The following is a 20049-nucleotide window of genomic DNA, read 5'->3' as shown; positions in this document are numbered from 1 at the left end:
TGCCTCCTCTGCATCCGGTGAGTGTCTGGAAGGGGACAGACCTCAGCTGGGAGTGTAGGAAGAGGGGCTCAGATCTGAATGGAACCAGCGGGAAGAGGCCCACAGGGGGCAGCAGTCAGGGGAGGATGATGGTGAGGAAGGAGCCACTCAGGCACCTATCAGGGGGCTGTGAACCCCAAAAGCCAAGGTCCTGAGGACTCCTTCCAATCCCTGCTGAGTATGCTGTCAGGGATGCACATGGGTCCATCAGGCATCCTTGAAGGTGCTTTATCCCAATGCATGTGGCCCCTCCGTGTTCCCATGTCTTTCCCTCAGAGCTTGGCTTAGCAGGCAGCTTGGTCATCAAGGAGGACGAGTGTTTGACAAAAGCTGTGGGGAGGAGACATTGAAACTTCTGAAGCTTCTGAGCTCAACATGTCCTTTATTTGTTCAAGGTCAAGTTCCTGTCGAGATGTCCTGCCAGCAGAACCAGCAGCAGTGCCAGCCCCCTCCCAAGTGCACCCCCAAGTGCCCCTCCCCGAAGTGCCCCCCAAAGAGCCCAGCACAGTGTTTGCCCCCAGCCCCCTCTGGCTGTGCTCTGAGCTCTGGGGGCGGCTGTGGCCCCAGCTCCTCTGAGGGTGGCTGCTGCCTGAGCCACCACAGGCACCACCGCAGGTCCCACCGATGCAGGCGCCAGAGCTCCGACTCCTGTGACACTGGCAGTGGCCAGCATTCTGGGGGCTCGGGCTGTGGCCACAGCTCTGGGGGCTGCTGCTGACCTGGATCTGCTGCTGAGACCAGCGACTCTAGAAGAGACAAGAAGCCAGAGGAGAAGCCCCAACTGGACCCAGCATCTCCCAGACACCCCACTCTAATATTCCCAGGCTGGTTTGCTGAAATGTTCTTGGGGGAGGGGTGAGCACCCCCCAGAAGGTGCTCGGCATGTATTTTCCAAGTTTCTGGGCAGCCCCTCCTCTCAGTGTTATCACCTGTGTCTGCCTCTCAGTGTTATCGCCTGTGTCTGCCTCTAAGTGTTATCGCCTGTGTCTAAACAGGTAGAAAAATAAAGCCTGTTCTCTCCACCTGCCTCTCACTTGTTTGACTGCTCCTCCCAAGGCTGCTCAAGGGGGTCTGCCTCCTACAGCTCCTGAAGGTCCAGCATCCCAGCACCAGGAGATATTCCTGACATGGGGCTGACCCATGAAATGGGTGGGATTTGTCTCACAGGAGAGGCCCTGGGTGACTTTGTGGGTGGGAGGGAGCGGAGTGGAGAGTGGTTGCTGAGAACACTGTCAGGAAAGGGCTGACTTCTCTTGTGTCACATGGTGGGGAGCAATTATCTAACATCGGATCCCCCGTCTATATTGAGGTGGTAGAGAAGATCAGAAATCGAGAAGAATGAGACCAAAGAGGACTCAGGGCCTGGAGGCAGAAGGAAAGGTCTAAGGGAGGAAGATCAAGTCAACCTACAAATGATTGACTTTAGAGAGAGAGGCAACCTGCAAAGTTAGTCAAGTCTGAAGGAAATGAACTGAGGGTTTTCCCTGAGCGAATAGATGGGGCGTTCTGCAAAGGGAGGCTCTGAGAAAAGTGAGAAGAAAGAGAACATAGGAAATGTCTCAGGGGATCACAGACTGGAACCCTGTACATGTCTCTAACCTCTTCTCAGATACCTGGTGTGAAAATATTTTCTCTCACTCCGTAGGTTGCCTTTTCACTCTGTTGAATGTTCATGACGCAGAAGATTTTAAATCTAATTTAGTCCCACTTGTTTGTATTTGCTTTTGTTGCCTGTGCTGTTGGTGTCATAGCCAAGAAATCATAGCGAAGACTGATGTCTGGAAGCTCTGGAGATTTACTTCCAGGTCTTAGATTTAAGTCTTTAATCCATTTTGAGTTAAGCTCAATTTCTTTTTTTTCATCTGAACATACAGTTTTATCAAAGCTGTTTATTGAAAAGTCTGTTCCCCATTGTGTATGCTTGGCACCCTTGTCAAAGATCAGTTGACTATATATACATATATACCTGGTTTTATTATTAGACTCTATTCTGTTCCATTCATCTGCAGATCTATCTTTATGCTAGTATAATACTGTTTTAATTCTGTAGGTTTGTAATGTTTTTTGAAATCAGGATATGTGATGACTCTGGCTTTTTTTTCTTCTTTTTCTCAAGATTGCTTTGACTATCTGCAGTCTTTTGTGGTTTCATATCAAGTTTAGAATGGTTTTTCTATTTCTATAAAAATGCTGTTAAGGTTTTGATGGGGATAAGAACTACCATATGGTCCAGCAACCCCACTTCTGAGTGTATATCTAAAGAATTGAAATCAGGATATGAAGACAATTGTAGTCACTGGAGTTACACTTTCTGTAACTATTACAACAAAAATGACATACTCTTTGTCTCAACAATTAAAATGTTTATCTTAACTCATCAAACACTTGTATATGCGAACAAGGAAAATTATTAAAGCAGATCTATAGCAGCATTTTTAGTTAAGGAAAAATTAGTCTAAATATCTAATATTAACAGGAAAGATGTAAACACTGACATCTTATTCAACAAAGATGAGGTAAGGGAAAGAGGCCTAAATGTCAAGGGACATGACCTTCAATGAACATGCCCTTTACCACCACCAGGTGTCACCTGTAGAAGCAAGAGCAGGCGGAGGTTGACTCAGAAATTTAGTCTCTGGTATCTCCAACATCACCATTATCCTCTTCAGCATCTATAAACTTATTGTAAGTTAACATCTAATTTGCATAACTTGCTTTGTACAAAGTTCTTCCTGTAATCGCCCTTTCATTCTTCGATTATCTAGTAAAGAGTCACTGGAGACCTCAAGTGAGGTAGGCATTGTGTATTGTAAATAAAGCTTTTAAACCAGTGGAAGAGACAATATTAAATAGTTACAATAAGAATTGTGTATACAAGCACTTCAAAAGGAATTTAAATTACCTTGAGGTCAATAACATCTAAGATGATTTGGATTCTGTAAACTGATGGTCATTGAACCCCAACAGGAATCCCCTCCCCACCTTTGGAAGTGGAAAAGGAAACTTTATGCAAACAACTCAACTGTGACCCAAGTGCTACCTGTCTGTGTAAAAGTGCTACAGCACTGCTATGAAAACAGCGCACTGGGAAGTGGTGGGGGCCAGGCCAGGGGGACAACTCAGCTCCTGTGCGTCTGGGGAGACATCTTCACTGTTTTAAATCACCAGGAGAGACACAGTCTTCAGTCTTCACCGAAATGAAAAGTGCTTTCAGAGCCAGAGAGGAGCTGGCTCATATAGACAGGAATCTCTGCCTCTGGTCTCTGATTGGTCTGTCCTCATGTAAATAAGGGCTCCAAATCCTGGCAGTTTGATTGATCCAAAAAGCACTGTCCTGATTGGTCAAAATAGAGCATCTCTGATTGGTCAGAGCTGCACAGTTCTGATTGGATGGGAAAAGCCTTAGTCCTATTGGTTGAAAGAGGATTCCAGGAAATCTTTATAAGGGCTGGCTCAGCTAGCAGAGGCTGTAGGCAGGCAGTTGAATGCAGAGGCCTCTCTGATGAGCGCCTTTTGTGTGAAAGGCCCTGTGCAGAAATGGCTGCTAGGCTTTGGTTTTTATTTTATTTGAGCCCAGGTAGCCACCCTTCTTAGTAGCTCAGGGCTCCTTGGTAGCTGCATGACGCCAATAAGGACCTGGGTTCCTTTTCCTTTGCTCTTCCTCTGTCCTTAGTTCTGGTTTCTATTCACAAAATTGCCAGAGCCCCAGGGTGCTGGGCTCCAACCATGATGTCTGGGACTTAGGAAGAAGCAAAGAGGCATAGCAGAAGGTATCCACAGCTGGGTGAGCCCCTTCAAATGGCACTTTTCAACACTTGCATAGTTTTCCTCAATTATAGGTAAGGCCAAGTCAGTGAGTGGCTCCCGCCGAGTAAATGCAGGGCACACCCCTTCAGAGCTACACCTTTGGAAACTCCCAGGTAATTGCCAAATTGAATTTTCCATCCTCACCTCACATTGGCACCCTCTCATGTTGGTCCATGGAGGTGGCATTGTAGGTGTGAGTTTCCTCAGTCTTTGTGATGAAGATCACAGGTGTGTTTCTGTCAGATATCAGATATGATGCAGGACACCCAGCATTTGCTGCTTCTAGCTACCCAGTGGCCCACCCATTTTTTCTACCGTGAGAGCAACTGCTAGTTGCCTCAATATTCATGTTCCCCATTTCCTTAACTTTGGGCCAAGAGCCCAGTGTGGGAGGAAGCAAACTATGAAGATGGAGAGCTCAGCATTACTGTTTCCTTCTCCCCCTTTCTTCACTGGTCACTGCTACCAGGCACTGCTACCAGGTACAGGGACATACGTCCCTGGCAGTCTCTCAGGGACCAACAAAGAGGAAAACAGAATCTTAGAGTCCCAGAGCTCAGGCTGCTGTGACTATGAGCCCTTGGGGTCATGGGAGGGTGAGGAAGGGATTCTGGTTGTTGTCAGCATTCTGGGAGCTGCTGCTGAGCTGGGCCCTGAGGACCACTAAGGAGCAATACAGGAAGAACCAAATACCAAATAATCGTGGGCCTGGCCCAGCCTGATGGTTCTTTCTCTCCCCTTCCATTTTGTCCTGTACCTCTTGGGCTCAACATGCTTTATGTAGACTCAGATTTGCTCTTGACCTTATAAACCCTACTCAACAATAAAGCTCAAATTTTATGATTGAATTGTGTTTCATTTCATTGTATTTAAGTTCCTTCTCAGAGCTGAAGTCCTTGGAATCTACTTACAACGAGACTTTTAATTTAGTGGACTTCTTCCATTGTGGTGTGGAGCAAATGCAAAATTAGCTCCATCTTCAATTCAGAGTTGCTCCAGCGAAGTGTGATAAGGACCCATCAGTCAAGGCAGGGGGTCTAGGTGATGGGTGGGTAGATTCAGACACATAGGGGCAGAATGGGTCTCCTAGAAATTACCTCCTAGAGATCATGACCACTTCCCAATGAAGATAACTGTAGACTTACAACATGCTTGTTTAATCAACACTTTATTATTCTATATTTGTTTCTAGAGTTTGTGTGCTTATGATTATAAATAATACAAAAATTAACATCTTAAATTTCTGAAAAATTTTAATATTTTAGAACATTATCTAAAATTCAATTTCCAGATTTAAAATTGATTATAAAACTGTTGCAACAGAAATATATGAGGGTAGTTTTAATGCATCTAATCCAGAATTGGATAGTAGCTTTTTAAAAGAATCAATGATGGATATGAAATTATACTTTATTGTTTACAATTGTTATTCTCTATTTATTTTTCTGAACATTTATTGTTCCTTTGAAATATCTATGCTGTAATTAAAAAAATTACTGTTGCCATTAATCTCTAAGCTCTCAGTATTTTCTTATTGATTACATAAGATTTTGAAAGTTATTAACTTGAGTAGTTTAGTGATTCATGTCCCCAGCAAGCTCTATAAATTTTGTTTGGTGTTTTATTTATTATGTAAATTATTCTTCCATTCTAAGAGAATGGAATGAGTTATCATAATTCAACTCTTTTTGCAGTATTTTGTAATGCTACTCATTTTGTAGTTTTATGAATAATTTTTATTCAGGTGATTTATAAATATTTCATGTTTAGTAGTGCATATGTAAAGGGCCATTTCTACTCATAAATTCAAACCAGAATCTGCTTATATATAGCCTGTGATCAATTCAGAGAATTTTCTAATTCTAACTATGTTCAAATAAATTGTTATATTTTTTACTCTCTAAGTCTATCATTGTGTTATTTGCAAATTAAATCTACACTAGGAGTATTTAACTGGTTAAATATTATGCAAACTCTGGGACAATCATGTGTGCAAGCTATTACACTCTTGAATTTTCCCATTATTTTTCCATTTTAGTGGTTATTTTGTTTATGATGCTTATTTATGCAGGCATTTGTGAATTGTATGCTAAATAAAAATATATTTAACATACAATTGAGAGCATGTTGAGCATTAATACTTTTGTGAATTTCAAAAAAAGGACTGCTATCTGTTCATTTTCTTTAAAAACACACACATTTCTTTATGCACCTATGATGCTAATCCTCTACAGGACTACAATTTGACAACCACTGAAGTAATTTTTGTACAACCTTAAGTACCCAGTGTCTGCCTTGCCTCTTCTATGAAGTCTTAACAGATTTTTTTTACCTAACATGGATCTCTTCCTCTATGTCTAGAATGATAATTGGCCTTTATCTCAATTGTATATACAATAAACTAGTTATCTTAAAAAAATACTGCTGCCCTAACCAGTTTGGTTCAGTGGGTAGAACGTCGGCCTGCGGACTGAAGGGTCCCAGTTTTGATTCCCGTCAAGATCATGTATCTTGGTTGCAGGCACATCCCCAGCAGGGGGTGTGCAGGAGGCAGCTGATCGATGTTTCTCTCTCATCGATGTTTCTAACTCTCTATCCCTCTCCCTTCCTCTCTGTAAAAACTCAATTAAAAATTAAAAAAACAACAACACTGCTGTAGGAATACCCAGAAATTTTGAAATCAATTGTTCGATTGTGGTGTCCTGGCAGCATTTTAAAAAACTGCCTACTGAGAAACATGGTGTAGACTCCGGAATTTGCCTTCAGTCATGCCCTGTCTACTGGTTTCTCTTGTGTCTTGAGGGTCAGCATTACCATCTAACTTCTCAGGTGTCTCTGCGTCTTCCTCCAATTAAATTGTGAGCTCAGTGAGGGCAGAAGCTGAAGTTTATTTGTCTATTTTTCATAGGACTGGGGCAGTGTTGGTCATAGATTAAAGGCCCAGATGTGGTTGAGGTTGTTATGATAACGGTTGTTATGATAACTGTTCCTGTAGCCCATGATCTCATCCCTATTTCCATAGACTCTCATCTGAGTTTTGAGTGACATGATTGCAACATTGTATTAGTGGGGAGAGATGGGGTGACGGAAGGACATTCCTAGAGAGATACTTACCAGGAAACTCTTTTCCCACCTCTACCCCAATGCAGACAATCTGAGTTGGTAGCAGAAGCTGTCATGAAGGCAGTTAGTTCCTGGTCCTTCAAGGGTAGAAATGCAAGCTTGGAAGGGAGTCATCTTCCATGTCCTTGTTATCAAATTCATCATCAACACCAGCATCAGCTTTGTCATTATTAAACTTCTATGTTTTAAGGTAGGTGTTTTTAGATGCCTTGTGAGAAAATGAATAAAAAATATATCTTATGGCCCAGTCGGTGTGGCTCAGTGATTGAGCACTGACCTATGAACCAGGAGGTCACCGTTCGATTACTGGTCAGGGCACATGCCTGGGTTGTGAGCTTGATTCCCAGTGTGGGGCATGCAGGAGGCAGCTGATAATGATTCTCTTTCATCATTGATGTTTTTATATCTCTCTCCCTCTCCCTTCTTCTCTGAAATCAATAAAAATCCTATATAATAAAAGGCTAATGTGCAAATCGACTGAATGGTGGAATGACTGGTCGCTATACATGCACTGACCACCAGGGGGCAGATGCTCAACACAGGAGCTGCCATCTGGTGGTCAGTGTGCTCCCACAGGGGGAGCGCCGCTCAGCCAGAAGCCGGGCTCATGGCTGGCGAGCGCAGCGGCAGTGGTGGGAGTCTCTCCTGCCTCCACAGTAGCTCTAAGGAGGTCCAACTGACAGCTTAGGCCTGCTCCCCGGAAGCAAGGGCTCCCGGACTGTGAGAGGGCTCAGGCTGGGCTGAGGGAACCCCCTCCCCCCCAGTGCACGATTTTCATGCACTGGGCCTCTAGTATTAAAATAAAATAAAATAAAGTTAAAAATATATAAATCTTATGAAATATATTAAAAAAGTTGGTTCCCAGAGGGAACTTTCCATAGGTGGGAACATCCAATGCTAAATTTTCTCATCCTAGGTATCTGTGGTCTGGAACAGAAAAAAAAATGTTTTTGATTTTGTGGAGGATTTTTGCCTTAGTGATTTCATTTTTAATTGTGAGAAGAATTCCTTCTGTACAACTCATTATCTTGTATGTTAAGAAAACTCACTTTTTAAAATGGTTACCAGAGTGCATGTGTGCCTATCTGAGTGTGTGTGCATGCACACGTGTATGCAAGCACAAGAGACAGACATATTGAGGGAGAAAGAAGGAGGGAGAGAGAGATGGTGATGGTGATGGTCCGGTGCTTTCCAAAATGGGTGGAAAGTGGTGGCCAGCCTGACCAGGGGCTATTGTGACAGAGTCACAGCCTTTCTAGGCTGCAATTCTTCTGAATTAAAAGAAAAGACTTATTTCTTACCCTGTCCACCTGTATTCAGCCTTTTTGCTCAGGACTGAATGCAACTTGGATTATTGCATGTGGTTGATGGTGGATATAAGGTAGAAATACCAGCAAAACTAACCGACAGTCACTTAGTACTGGCTCACATGTTAGGCGCATGCTTTATTTCACATTAATATTTGCTTGGACTTTTCATCCAAAAGATATTTATTGGTTATTTTTTTTCTGTCCCAAGAGCAGTTTCAAGATCTAAGGCTATAGGTGTGAACAAAATAAACATGGTGGGTTTGGGAGAGGGGAGGGAGGCAAGGAGGCGGCCAGATAAGGACGCTCCCTAGCAAGCCTGTCCAGTGACCACATGTCGTAATGGTCTGTGACCTGGTTGGGATTCAGAGATTCCTGTCTGGTGTCTGCTCCTACCTGGTTGTGTGGCTTTGAGCAAGTTTCTTCCCTCCTGTGGGCCTGTTACAATATAAGGGCTGAGCCCAGTGCCTGTAAAAGTTTTTGCCTGTTGTCTATTCTGTGGTTCTACAATATGATATCTTGATAATCTAGGAGAAATCTCTGATTGTCCCTGAAATAATGGTGCAGAGGCTCTGGGGCAAGTGTCATAGCTGAGCCCAGAAGAGAGACACACATGGACACGGGCTCCGAGGGAAGGGCCTCTGCACTATCTTCTAGTCTCAGACACAGAAGTGAGATTTCTTACTGGATACAATGTTCCTGTGTCTCCTCTCTCTCTCTCTCTCTCTCTCTCTCTCTCTCTCTCTCTCGCCTAGGTGTGTGGCTTCTTAATACCTTCCACTTCTTTTTCACACACGCACACGCACACGCACACGCACACGACCCAGATTTTGCCCTCAGAACCTCTCTAGACCCTGGTCAAAGGAAGCTCCCAGGATGAGAGGAGTCCCAGGCCCTGCCCTCAGGGAGCAACAGGTCAACTTGGGCAACTCCTGCTCTGATCTCCTGATTGAGGCTGGTGGTACCATTGAGTTAAAATCTTGGTTTGGTTCATGCACTTAGGAGCACAGCTTCAAACACATAATTAATGTCAGGATTTGTGGATGCTGAGGCTCTCAGGAACCTTAGAGATACTCTAGTATACAGTTCCTGACTATGAAGATGGTAGTAAGTCCTGAAATGAGCTAACCAGAGGGACTGTAGAGAATTTTTAAAGACCAGAAAATCTTTTAAAGAAGAATAGCCCATTAGGTCAGATGACCTGTCTCTCCTGGCAGGGGCCAGACCGATGACATGTGTTAGTCCCCTGTACCTCAGAGATGCCAGGATTCTGATTCTGTGAATTCCTAATTCTCTTCCCTTCTTACCCCGTGAGTCTACTGGACTACTATTGCGTGAGTCCACAAGTCTCTGATTTTATGAGCTTGTGTCCAAAGGGAAAGATATGTTTGAAGATAGCCCTGTGATTCACCCTGGCACTTGTACCAGTCATCTGACTTCACCATGCCTTGCCTTCTCAGTCTGTAAAATGGGTGGGACACAACCCACCCACCTGTTTTGGTGGCACATGGAAGCGGCATCTCTCACCAGTGATGTTAATGCTGCTTAAAGATGTCAAACCCATTAGTGAGAGCCTAACCCCACAGAGCAGGAAGTGATCCAATCAGAGCTCACAGATGACACAGGACACACAGATTGGCTAACAGCAGAATGTGCTCTCACCACATGGGGGAAGGAAGGTGGTCTAGGTTCTACCATCAGTGTAAAGCATCCCCATTCCTGCATCCGTTTCTATGTTTGTCTAGTGAATGGTCCCCAGGTCCTGTGCTAGAGCCAGGTGATATACAGTGAACATGTCCATAGTTGCCAATGCATGGAATTATAGTCTAGTGGGAATAACTCCATGGATGACTAGGATGTGGAAATGTACATTTCCTTTGTAGAATAGACTTCCATAATCATAGATTATCCCAGGAGGGGCCTCATCTAACTCTTTATTTTAGAGTGGATGGGTATGATATATATGTAAATATAATGGAACACTACTCAGTTATAAAAAAGATGAAATATTGTCATTTGTGACAACATTATGGATCTCAAGGGTATTATGCTAAGTGAAATAAGTCGACGGAAAAAGACAAAAAAGCATATTATTTCACTCATATGGGGAATATGAAAAAAAAGTAACAAAGGAACTAATAAAACAAACTCATAGTACAGACAGCAGGATGGTGAATACCAGAGAGGAAGAGGGACAGGGGGTGGGCAAAGTGGGTAAAGGGGGTCAAATATATGGTGATGAAAGAAGACTAAAATTTGGATGGGGAACACACATTAGAGTACACAGATGTTGAATTATAATCTTGTACATTTAAAATTACATAATATTATTAACCAGGGTTATCCCAATAAATTTAATAAGTGAGTGGGAGAGACTGCAGGCCACAGTGGAATCGCTCTGTGAGGCAGTGGCAGGATCAGGACAAGGGCTTCGTTCCATTTGTGCCTTGAACGCTCTCTCTTGTTTCGTCGACATGCCCTAAAATACTGGCCTTCTAGGACATTTTCTTCCCTGTAAAGTGGGGTTGCCCATCCTACGCGTAAGGTAGTGGGCTTCTTAACTGTGTCTGTTAGGTGCTGAAAGGTATAGTTCCTAAAACATTGTAGATTTTAACACTAGAAGCAGCATGCTATGGTGGAAAAGACAGTAAATTTTAAGTCTCTTATACCTGGGTTCAAATTCTGAATCCACCACTTCTAGTTATGTGAGCTTGCGCACATTTGTTTGTTTACTTATTTATTTGTGACACTCTTTTTTAAATTTTTATTTATTTATTTTTTTACAGAGAGGAAGAGAGAGGGATAGAAAGTCAGAAACATCGATGAGAGAGAAACATCGATCAGCTGCCTCCTGCACACCCCCTGCTGGGGATGTGCCCGCAACCAAGGTACATGCCCTTGACCGGAATCGAACCTGGGACCCTTGAGTCCGCAGGCCGACGCTCTCTCCACTGAGCCAAACCGGTTTCGGCTATTTGTGACACTCTTAAGGGGACTAAATTTGATAATATATCCCATGTGAAGTGTCCAGCCCAATAAAAGATCACCCTTTTTCCATTTCCTCCATAAAACATCAGGCCTAGGTATTAACTGATGTGGGCCACTTAGACGAGCAGGCACTGGAATGGCCTGAACCACATTCCTCCCCACTACACCATCCCCTTGGGGAGAGGGATTGGTGGGCTTCTCAGAGGAAGCTATGGAGTGTTACAAGCCTACCAGAAGCACGAATGGCAGGAGGAAGCAGGAAACTTTCCACGTCTGGGGCAGAATCTCCGATTCTTGCCTCTTCCAAACTATTCGGGGACAGACCTTGAAAGACCTGGGTTGGAGTGAGAAGTGCCTAAGAAGTAGTGGGGGTTTGCGTTGTTGTGTTTTTTCCTTTTTATTTAGGAAGTTTTAGAGCCTTAAGGCTTATGGGTCCTGGGGAGTTTGGGGATCCATTATGGACAAATACAGAAGCATCTTTCACCTGAAAGGCCACAGGGACCATGGTGGGGCCTGGGCTGGCTGATCTGAGGGCATGGGTATTTGGAACAGTGCTAGGCTCAGGAGCAAGCTAACCTTCCACATTGGGCGACTCAACATGGCTTGGTGGGAAGAGTGTGGGCTCCGAAAGTAGACAAGCTTAGGTTCAATGATACCCCCTTACCTACCAACGGGATGACCTTGGTGGAATTGTTAAGCCTTTGGGTCTTAGATTCCTTTTCTGTAAAACTAGGATTAACATAGCCTACACCACAGGGTTATTATGAAGATCAAATGAAGTAACACAGATAAAGCAGTAGGATGGTATTTAGTACATAGTAAGTTCTATATATATATTATTTCTACCTCTCTTCCTACATACACTGCACTGGGGAAAGAAAAGGAGGCAGAGATTCAGGCACAAAGCTATATCCAGAAATAAAAGGTAATGTATTATAGTGCTAAAAATCATGGCTTATGAAGGCCAACTGCCTTATGAAGGCCAAATGCCTGCTTCTCTACTTATTTGCTTGTGACAATGGGTAACTTCCTTAGTCTTTCAGGGCCTCAGCAACACGGCCATCTGTAAGTGTATGTATCTCATGAACTCTTTGGCACACAAAGAGAATTCAACTAAATGTTAGATTCTACTATTATTGTTATCACATGGTGTTCCTTTGGCTGGAATTCCCCCTGTGCTGGGCTCTTGGGGATCTAGGCATGGTAATGAGGTTCAGAGAGATGAAGATGAGGCAGATCATAGGGCATGAGAAGATGGGGAAAGACAGCCTAGATATAGATCCTGGAGTTTGGGATCATCAAGAATTCACCTCGTTTCCCAAATAAACTTAGAATAACCCATCAGTCCATGGGACAAAGCATTTCCTGAGGGCCTTGCTGCCATATTGAGGCAGAGACCACTGAGCCAAATGCTTTATGTGCAGCAACCCAGACCAGCAGGAGCTACCATCAAAGTCCTCAGAAAGAACACTTCATTTAGTCTGGGAAAAATGCAGTGTAGCTCTTGGCACAGCTAGTGTGAAAAATTGAGCCACTAATCACATCTTAGATAAGTCCTTGAAGACTCAAGTGACCCAGAAACAACTTCATGGGGACAGATCTCATCAGCATCTCTCCTAACTTGTAGAAAAAGAAGACTGACTTGCTTCATGAAGAAGGCGACAAGAATAATTTAGGCAAATTCAATGTCAAGCAGAGACATGCCCTGCCTATGACTGAAGAGCCAGACATACTGGGGAGGAATCTCACCAATGCAGTGCTGGCCCTTGTCCTCGTGATCGCCGGTGCTTCATTCAGATACCATTAAATTGCCTCACTACTACCCTATAAAAGGTCTCCCCAACTGCCAGCTCCTCAGATCGCTGGCTTCTTCCAGTCGTGTTCCTGTCAGCAGAGGGTAAGTCTCTGTACCCGGGATAACAACAGAATGAAAGAGAGCCGTGATGGAGTTGGCGTGGAAAAGTCTGGAGGAGGGTGGTCAGGACTAGGCATTGAGGGCCATCGCTGAAGAAAGCTGAGGGCAGTAGCTGGTAGGACAGGAGGCTGGAGGGTTGGAGGCGGGTAGAGGTGTGAGCTGAGCTATCGGGCTTGTGGGAAAAGGGCTTTTCAGAGAACTGGGTAACCATCCTCTCTCGCTGACTGTAGTTGTGCCATCCTCTCTGAGAGCCATTAAGGAGGGAAAGTGACAGTCTAGCTGATCCAAAGAGAAAATGGTGGAAATTTACTCAAATTTGGCCTTGTTAGGCTCTGCCAGGCTCAGCTTGAGACTCATGTTGGCTTGGGGTCTATTGACATGAAATTGCCTTCCCTGTGTCTGCCTGGCTGGGCAGGAGGAAGGAAAGCCACTCTTTTTTTTTTTAAAATAACTTTATTGGGGTGACATTGGAAAGCCACTCTTGAATGAATTGATGGCAAGATAAACTCAGTGGAAACAACAGTTTTCCAAGAAGCATTCATAATGCAGACACCACAGTGCCTGAGGGGAGAGGAGGCTTAGAGAGTTGGGCAGAAATGCAGACATCACTCTTGCAAGCCCTTCATTTTCCGTTGTGGAAACTGAGGCCCAGTGATGAGTGGTGCCTTATCCAAAGTCACACGGCCACATGAGAGAACAAGAGCTGAGCCTAAGGTAGCAGGTCCACCTGAATGCCAGGTTGGCAGCTTCTGGGTGCCCATGACCTTCTTGAAAAACTACTCCTCACAGATCACGCTATCCAAAGCGGGTGCTGCAGGTGCCCCTGGGCATCCTCCTAGTTCTGACTAAACCTTTCTTTTCAGACTTTGCAAAGCACAGCAAGATGTGTGACCAGCAGAAGCAGGTGCAGTTCCCTCCATCTTGTGTGAAAGGTTCGGGATTGGGGGCTGCGCAAGGTGCCCAAGTTACCACTGTGAAATGCGCAGCTCCATGCGCAACCCAAACCTGCGTGAAATGCCCAGCTCCATGCGCAACCCAAACCTGCGTGAAATGCCCAGCTCCATGCCAGACAACCTATGTGAAATGTGCAACTCCCTGCCAGACGTATGTGAAGTGCCCAGCTCCGTGCCAGACGACCTATGTCAAATGCCCAACTCCCTGCCAGACGTACGTGAAGTGCCCAGCTCCGTGCCAGACGACCTACGTGCAATACCCAACTGCCTACCCGACCCAGACATACTATGTCCAGTACCCTTCTTCTTCCCAGAGCTACTACTACCTTCAGTCTTCTGCAGGTGGCTCGGGCGCCCAGTGCTGTGTCCCTGATCCATGCTCTGCTCCCTGTTCCACCAGCTACTGCTGCCTGGCTCCCCGGACCTTCGGGGTGAGTCCCCTGAGACGCTGGGTCCAACGGCCTCAGAACTGCAACTCAGGATCATCTGGCTGCTGTGAGGATTCTGGGTGCTGTAGCTCCGGGTGCTGTAGCTCCGGGTGCTGCAGCTCTGGGTGCTGCTCTGGGATCTGCTGTTTGGGAATTATTCCCATGAGGTCTGAAGGTCCCGCGTGCTGTCATCGCGAGGATGACTGCTGCTGCTAAATACAGAAACACAGCTCTAGCCCTCCTCCCAAATTCAACGCCTGCTCTACCTTCTGGACCGTCACCTGCCCCTGCCTGCTCTCTGTCTTCCCCGTGATGTAGAACCTCATCGCTTCACCTCCGCACGTTGCTTCTTTATCAAGGCAGCCTGCCAGAGTTAGCGCAGCCCCCAGACTTTGGCAAGAATAAAACTTTGGATGCAATTCGGTGACTTCCTGTTTGTTTATTTGGTCCATGTTTTTCCACTAGAAACTCTTCCTCCTTCCTTTCTTACTCTTTCTTACTCTCAACTAGAGGACAGGTCCACGGGGGCATGACCAAGCAGACCAAGCTGGTGCAATCCCATGTGGGATCCCTATGCTTTCTAGAATGCTCGGAATAAACCTCCCTCTGCAAGTCAGCAGGATCTGAGGGTGGAGATTTGAAGGTTGAAGAGTTAAAGGTTGAAGGTTGCCTGCCCTCTAATTAGTCCGAGGAGAAGGTTTGGCCATGATGAGGTCCTCATGGTAGCATGTTCTCTGAATGTAAGTAAACTCAAAATTCATCTTCCTGGATGTTGAAGGAAATGCAAAATCAGATCTGTTGGGGAGGATCACTGGATGATGCCCCTGCTACTGTGTGAGTGGCTTGAACCCATGGTGGCTGTATGGGTTACATTTTCTCATGGTGATAGGTTTGCCCTCCCGAAGTCAAAGGGTAAAGGCCTGAGGGAAGAGGCTGGGTGGGACTCCCTGAAATAGGTAGGCATTCCCCATATCAGCCCTGGTGAGGCAGCCTTGGTGGTGAGAAGTCTCCAAGAGAAAGGTGAGCCTCGTGGGACAAGCATCTGGGTCCCAAGGCCAGTCACCCTTTCTCAGTAGCGTGATCTTCTTTCTCTCTTGCTTGCTAACTCTAGAGCAGGGCTGGGGAAACCTTTTTCTGCTAAGGGCCATTTGGATATTTATAGCATCATTCACAGGCTGTACAAAATTATCAACTTAAAAATTAGCCTGCTACATTTGGGCAAACACGTAATTAACTCACCCCTAATGCCTTGGCAGCGCCAGACCAAATGATTTTGAGGGCCTTAGTTCCCCACCCCTGCTCCAGAGGCTTTGGGGTGGACTTTTATAGCTGGAAACTGTGAACACACACATTAAAAATATAGGTAGACCGACAACTGCTATTCCAAGCAACCCCATAAGGAGACAAATTTTTTGGCAGATTCATAAACAAATGGATAAATAAGAGCAGGTAATCTCATGTTTGCCTCTAAGCAAGCTCTGTTCAGTCACCCTGGGACATACTGGTAGCAGAAAGTCATTTTGACTGCTACGCTGCCTTTGAACACTAAATTACCTGTGGCTCCACAAATCAGACTCTGTCTCCCCCTCCCCCCTTCCCAATCCAATCCCATGAACTTGCAGCCCAGCAGCAGAGAAAGAATAATCCAAAAAACTGCCCAGTAGCATTCGTTTACCTGTTCTCTCCTAGCCCTGTTATGCTGCTGTGTGTAACTTGTCTCTGGATCTAGTTCTCACAGTTTGGGTCTTCAAGGTGCCTTCAAGCGTCAACGTTGGTGGCTTTTGTCTCCCAGGACAGGTACCTTCACACGGCTGCACAGTGCTGGCACGCTTATGTCTAAACCTTATGGTTATAAAAGTGACCTTCCGAGTATTCCGTTTCAGCAGGTTTTAGGCTAATTAAAAGTTCTACCCTAGCCTGTTTCTTTTATAACTTAAAAAATCGTAACATGTCCTTTCTTATGTAAGACAATCCAGATTTTCTGACTCGTGGTCCCTCTACAATATTCACCTGGGACATTCTATGAGCAACTTAAAGAGAACGGCAAGCCCAGAACGTGGAGCCAAACCCCTGGGAGGCTGGGAAGAGCTTCCTTGGACAGGCTGAGGTGCTCTCTGCTGGGATCCAGGCTGAGTCTGCTCTGCACAATTGTCACAGAAGAGGAAAACCTGCCGAATAGAAGTCAAACTCCACTTCCCAGTGTGCTATATTTTTCAATGATGTTTTCTCTTTCAGAAAAATGCCTATGCAAAAATTATTGACAATGGTAGGTTAATACATAGAGATAGACTTCATAATATTTCCCATAAACAATCAATACAAATATGGCTATATACATCTAAATTTTTGTATGTCATAGTATATTATCCATATGTTATACATGAATGTATCACCAATATTATTAAATATCCAGAAGAAAAATGACTCAAATCTGTTCTTGACTCCTATAGGGGAAGGGCAGAGGGAATCGCCCTTTATTGATCGAGGGCCTACTATGTTCTGGGCGCTGCACTAGTCACTGTGCATGTGAAGCTTCTCTTTTCTGAGCAATGAAATGACTGATGTAAATTGCCTGGCAGGTATGGGGGGAGCACCAGGAGCTTTTGAGCCAGACAGGTCCATTTCCTGACCCTCTGATATCAGACAAGTTATACACTCTCTCCACTCTGAGGGATCCTGTCTCATAAACCTGCCTAAAATGGCACCTAGCGTGTGTTAGCTCCACAACCATGAAGCCATTTTCCTGTTCCTGGTTGAAGGGGTTTCGTCAGTGAATCTGAAAGGCAACTTAAAGAGTGACAATCATATTAAATGAAAAATATTAAGGGATTTTCGTTGTTTGGAATTTTATAGCTCTAAAATAAAATGCAACAAGAGAAGGGTTTCTTCATGGATAAAATTATGAGAATGTGTAACTCGACATTACAAATGCCTATTGTCCCTCATTTTCTCTCCCATCTGTTCTTATCCCAGCTCTGCCACCATTCTTTCTGTAACATCGAATAAGCCATTTCACCTCTTTGGACCTCTGTCTCCTCCTCCATAAAATGAAAAAGTTGGATGAGACCATCCCTAAGGACCTTTACTATCTCTGACAGTCTGTACTTTCAAGTCTTTGAATCTACCTCAAAGTTCAGAGAAATATCTTTTCAAGAAAGTAGAAATGGGGTATAGTTTGATGGATAACTAGTTCCATCCTTTCAGTGGGCGGTGGGAGGCGGGCACCCAGATAAGATAACAGCTACTCTCCTGGGCTCAGAGCTTGCAAGAAGGGAATATAGGCCAGGTCACCAGACAGAAGTTGGCTGGGAAAATGTCACAATCAGATGTCATTCTTTGTCGTTGGTGTAAGCATCTCCACCCAGCTGATGGTTACTGACAACCAGATTAGTAAGGAGACTCTGTGAGGCAGGTGGGTGTTGGAGGGGGCTGGGCAACAGGGTAAAAAAGAGGGGGTGGAATAATGTGTACAGCACCAAATGCATGAGAAAGATTGATAGTGATTAATATCCTCAGAGATCCTCATGGCAAGGCCTCGTGTTAACTCACATGGATGATCTGCTGGGACACCTGTTCATCTTAACTACTAGGCCAGGCCTTACTTTGAAGCCTTTGTTCTTAACCAATATGTGGTTCCGCCTTCCAGTCTAGAACTTGAGTTCCCACATATGAAGGGCTTCAGTGCCTTTATGACAGTTGAGAATCTGCTTCTGTTACAGTGATTTTTGTCTTCACCTTCTCTTCACTTCACTTCAGCGTCACTTCTGTGCTTCGTTTTCTCTCTGGGTCTCCTTTCAAATACCACTAATAATAAAACCAAAAACTTCAGTGCAAAAGCTAGTTTACGTGCTCTTTTTGAATTACAAAGCAATTCCAAATCTATCACCTCGTTTTGAAAAACAACCGTATGCAACAGAATTGATGTCATTACTGCTTCGATGTAACAGCTGAGGAGCCTGAGGTGCAGAGGTTAAGTGACTTGAACCAGATGACTAGTAGGAGGTGGGGCAGGACTCAAAGCAGGTGTTTTGTGCATAGATCTCATTCTCGTTTTCATGACAGCTGTTGCTCACTTGGGTCTCCCCATTTTCCACGTTCTATTTCCTCATCCTCTGTTCCTTGTCCCCGCATTTGGGGACCTGTGGCCTGGGGACAAACCAAGGTGGCCCTGGAAAGCCAAGCCAGAGGAGATGGCCTTACATCTCAGGAGTTACCTGCCTTATTCACACACTGGAACTCTCCCCTTCAGTTTCCATACCTTCAGAAGGGCTTGGTCACTCATTGAATACACACTATTGGATGCATGCTCTGTCCTAAGTGCTGGGTGCAGGGAGCAGTGCTCAGTGCTGGGAACACAGGATGAAGAAGGCATGTCTCTGCCTTTGAGGGGCTCACGGTCTTTTGGTAAAGGCAGTCCACCAAACAACAAAACAAAAATGGTAAATACAGCAACTAAGGCATTTTGGGAGCATAGAGGAATCAACCTATCTTGGATGGAGAGGCTAGGGTCAGGGAAACTTATGAAAAGCCTATTATGAAGTGTAGGCCAGAGCTGAGCAATACTTCAGCCAAGGAGGGGACAGTGAGGGGTCACTGGCCTGCACATGTACTTTTAGGAATAAATGAAAGCCTAGGATGCAAGTGCCTCTCTCTAGAGATGATTTATGATGGTTTCTCCCAGGGGACCAGAGGAGTTCCTGTTCTAAAACCACCTTTACCAGGTTCAGGTCGAGGGGCCTGGAGCACAGCAGTGAGTCTGCCCAGCTGGTTTCCTCTGGTTCACCCCTACCCTGAGCGAGCCCTGCTACCTCTGGAGGGTCCCCTATTAGAGCTGCCACCTTGTGGGGAGCCTGAGCTCTGATGTTTGCCTTCCTCACCAAACAAAGTAAAAAGGAAAAAGTCAATGCGTTTGATTTTGCCCTCGGGCAAAAGCAGCTTCCTTACTCTGCTATGTTTCTAGTTTCTATTTTGTTTCATTTTCCTTTCGTTTTTGCCTGGTAATTTATATCCCTATTCTGTGTGTATGTGTATACATACCTACACATAAGAGAGTAAGGAATGCATATGTATGTGTGTCAATATAAATAAGTAGATTTCATGCATCATTTTTATTAGGACAGGTTATTAGAATAATATGGTCCACCGTTATTGAAACCGAAAGGTTAGATCAGTCTCCTAAATTCCGTTCCCATAAAATTCATTATAAAGAAAGGTTCCCATGTTTAAATGCATCAGGAAACAATGAGTTGTTTGAAACATCGCACTGTAATGAACTCCATGCGTACCAACCACTGTGTAACAGTGTGTTGTGCACTTATAGAAATGCTGCATTAAACATGGACAATGCGATCGTTTCCCAAAGAGGATATCTATGTCCAACAGTTGCATCCTTCACATCACACCGCTAACGAATGTGGCCTCAGAAAGTGCTGCACCTTTAATGATCTGAGCTACTTTTTCAATAGAGATCAGAGAAAGGATCCACATAT

The 20049-nt window shown here is 44.7% G+C and overlaps 2 protein-coding genes across 3 annotated transcripts in view; both read left to right on the top strand.

Moving 5' to 3' along the window:
• Positions 1–451: 451 nt before the first annotated feature.
• LOC307093525 (late cornified envelope protein 3A-like) overlaps positions 452–20049 on the top strand; it is a gene marked incomplete at both ends in the record, with an annotated part of 51623 nt that continues 32025 nt past the window's right edge. Inside the window, one exon of one of the 2 annotated variants that reach the window (XM_079761693.1) lies at positions 452–522. In XM_079761693.1, coding sequence (XP_079617819.1) covers positions 452–522 — 71 coding nt within the window. Of the gene's footprint in view, positions 758–20049 lie in introns of those variants that run through there. The other variant, XM_079761694.1, reaches the window with a different exon arrangement.
• On the top strand, positions 14063–14776 carry KPLCE (KPRP N-terminal and LCE C-terminal like protein; the record flags this gene model as incomplete). The annotated part of the gene is made up of 1 exon (XM_079761692.1): positions 14063–14776. One exon carries the CDS (start codon positions 14063–14065, stop codon positions 14774–14776), a length of 714 nt encoding a protein of 237 aa, XP_079617818.1.

Source organism: Cnephaeus nilssonii (assembly GCF_951640355.1).
Source record: "Cnephaeus nilssonii genome assembly, chromosome: 21".
NCBI classification, from domain to species: Eukaryota; Metazoa; Chordata; class Mammalia; order Chiroptera; family Vespertilionidae; genus Cnephaeus; species Cnephaeus nilssonii.
Note: the sequence above shows the minus strand (reverse complement) of the source record. Positions and strands in the feature narration are given on the sequence as shown.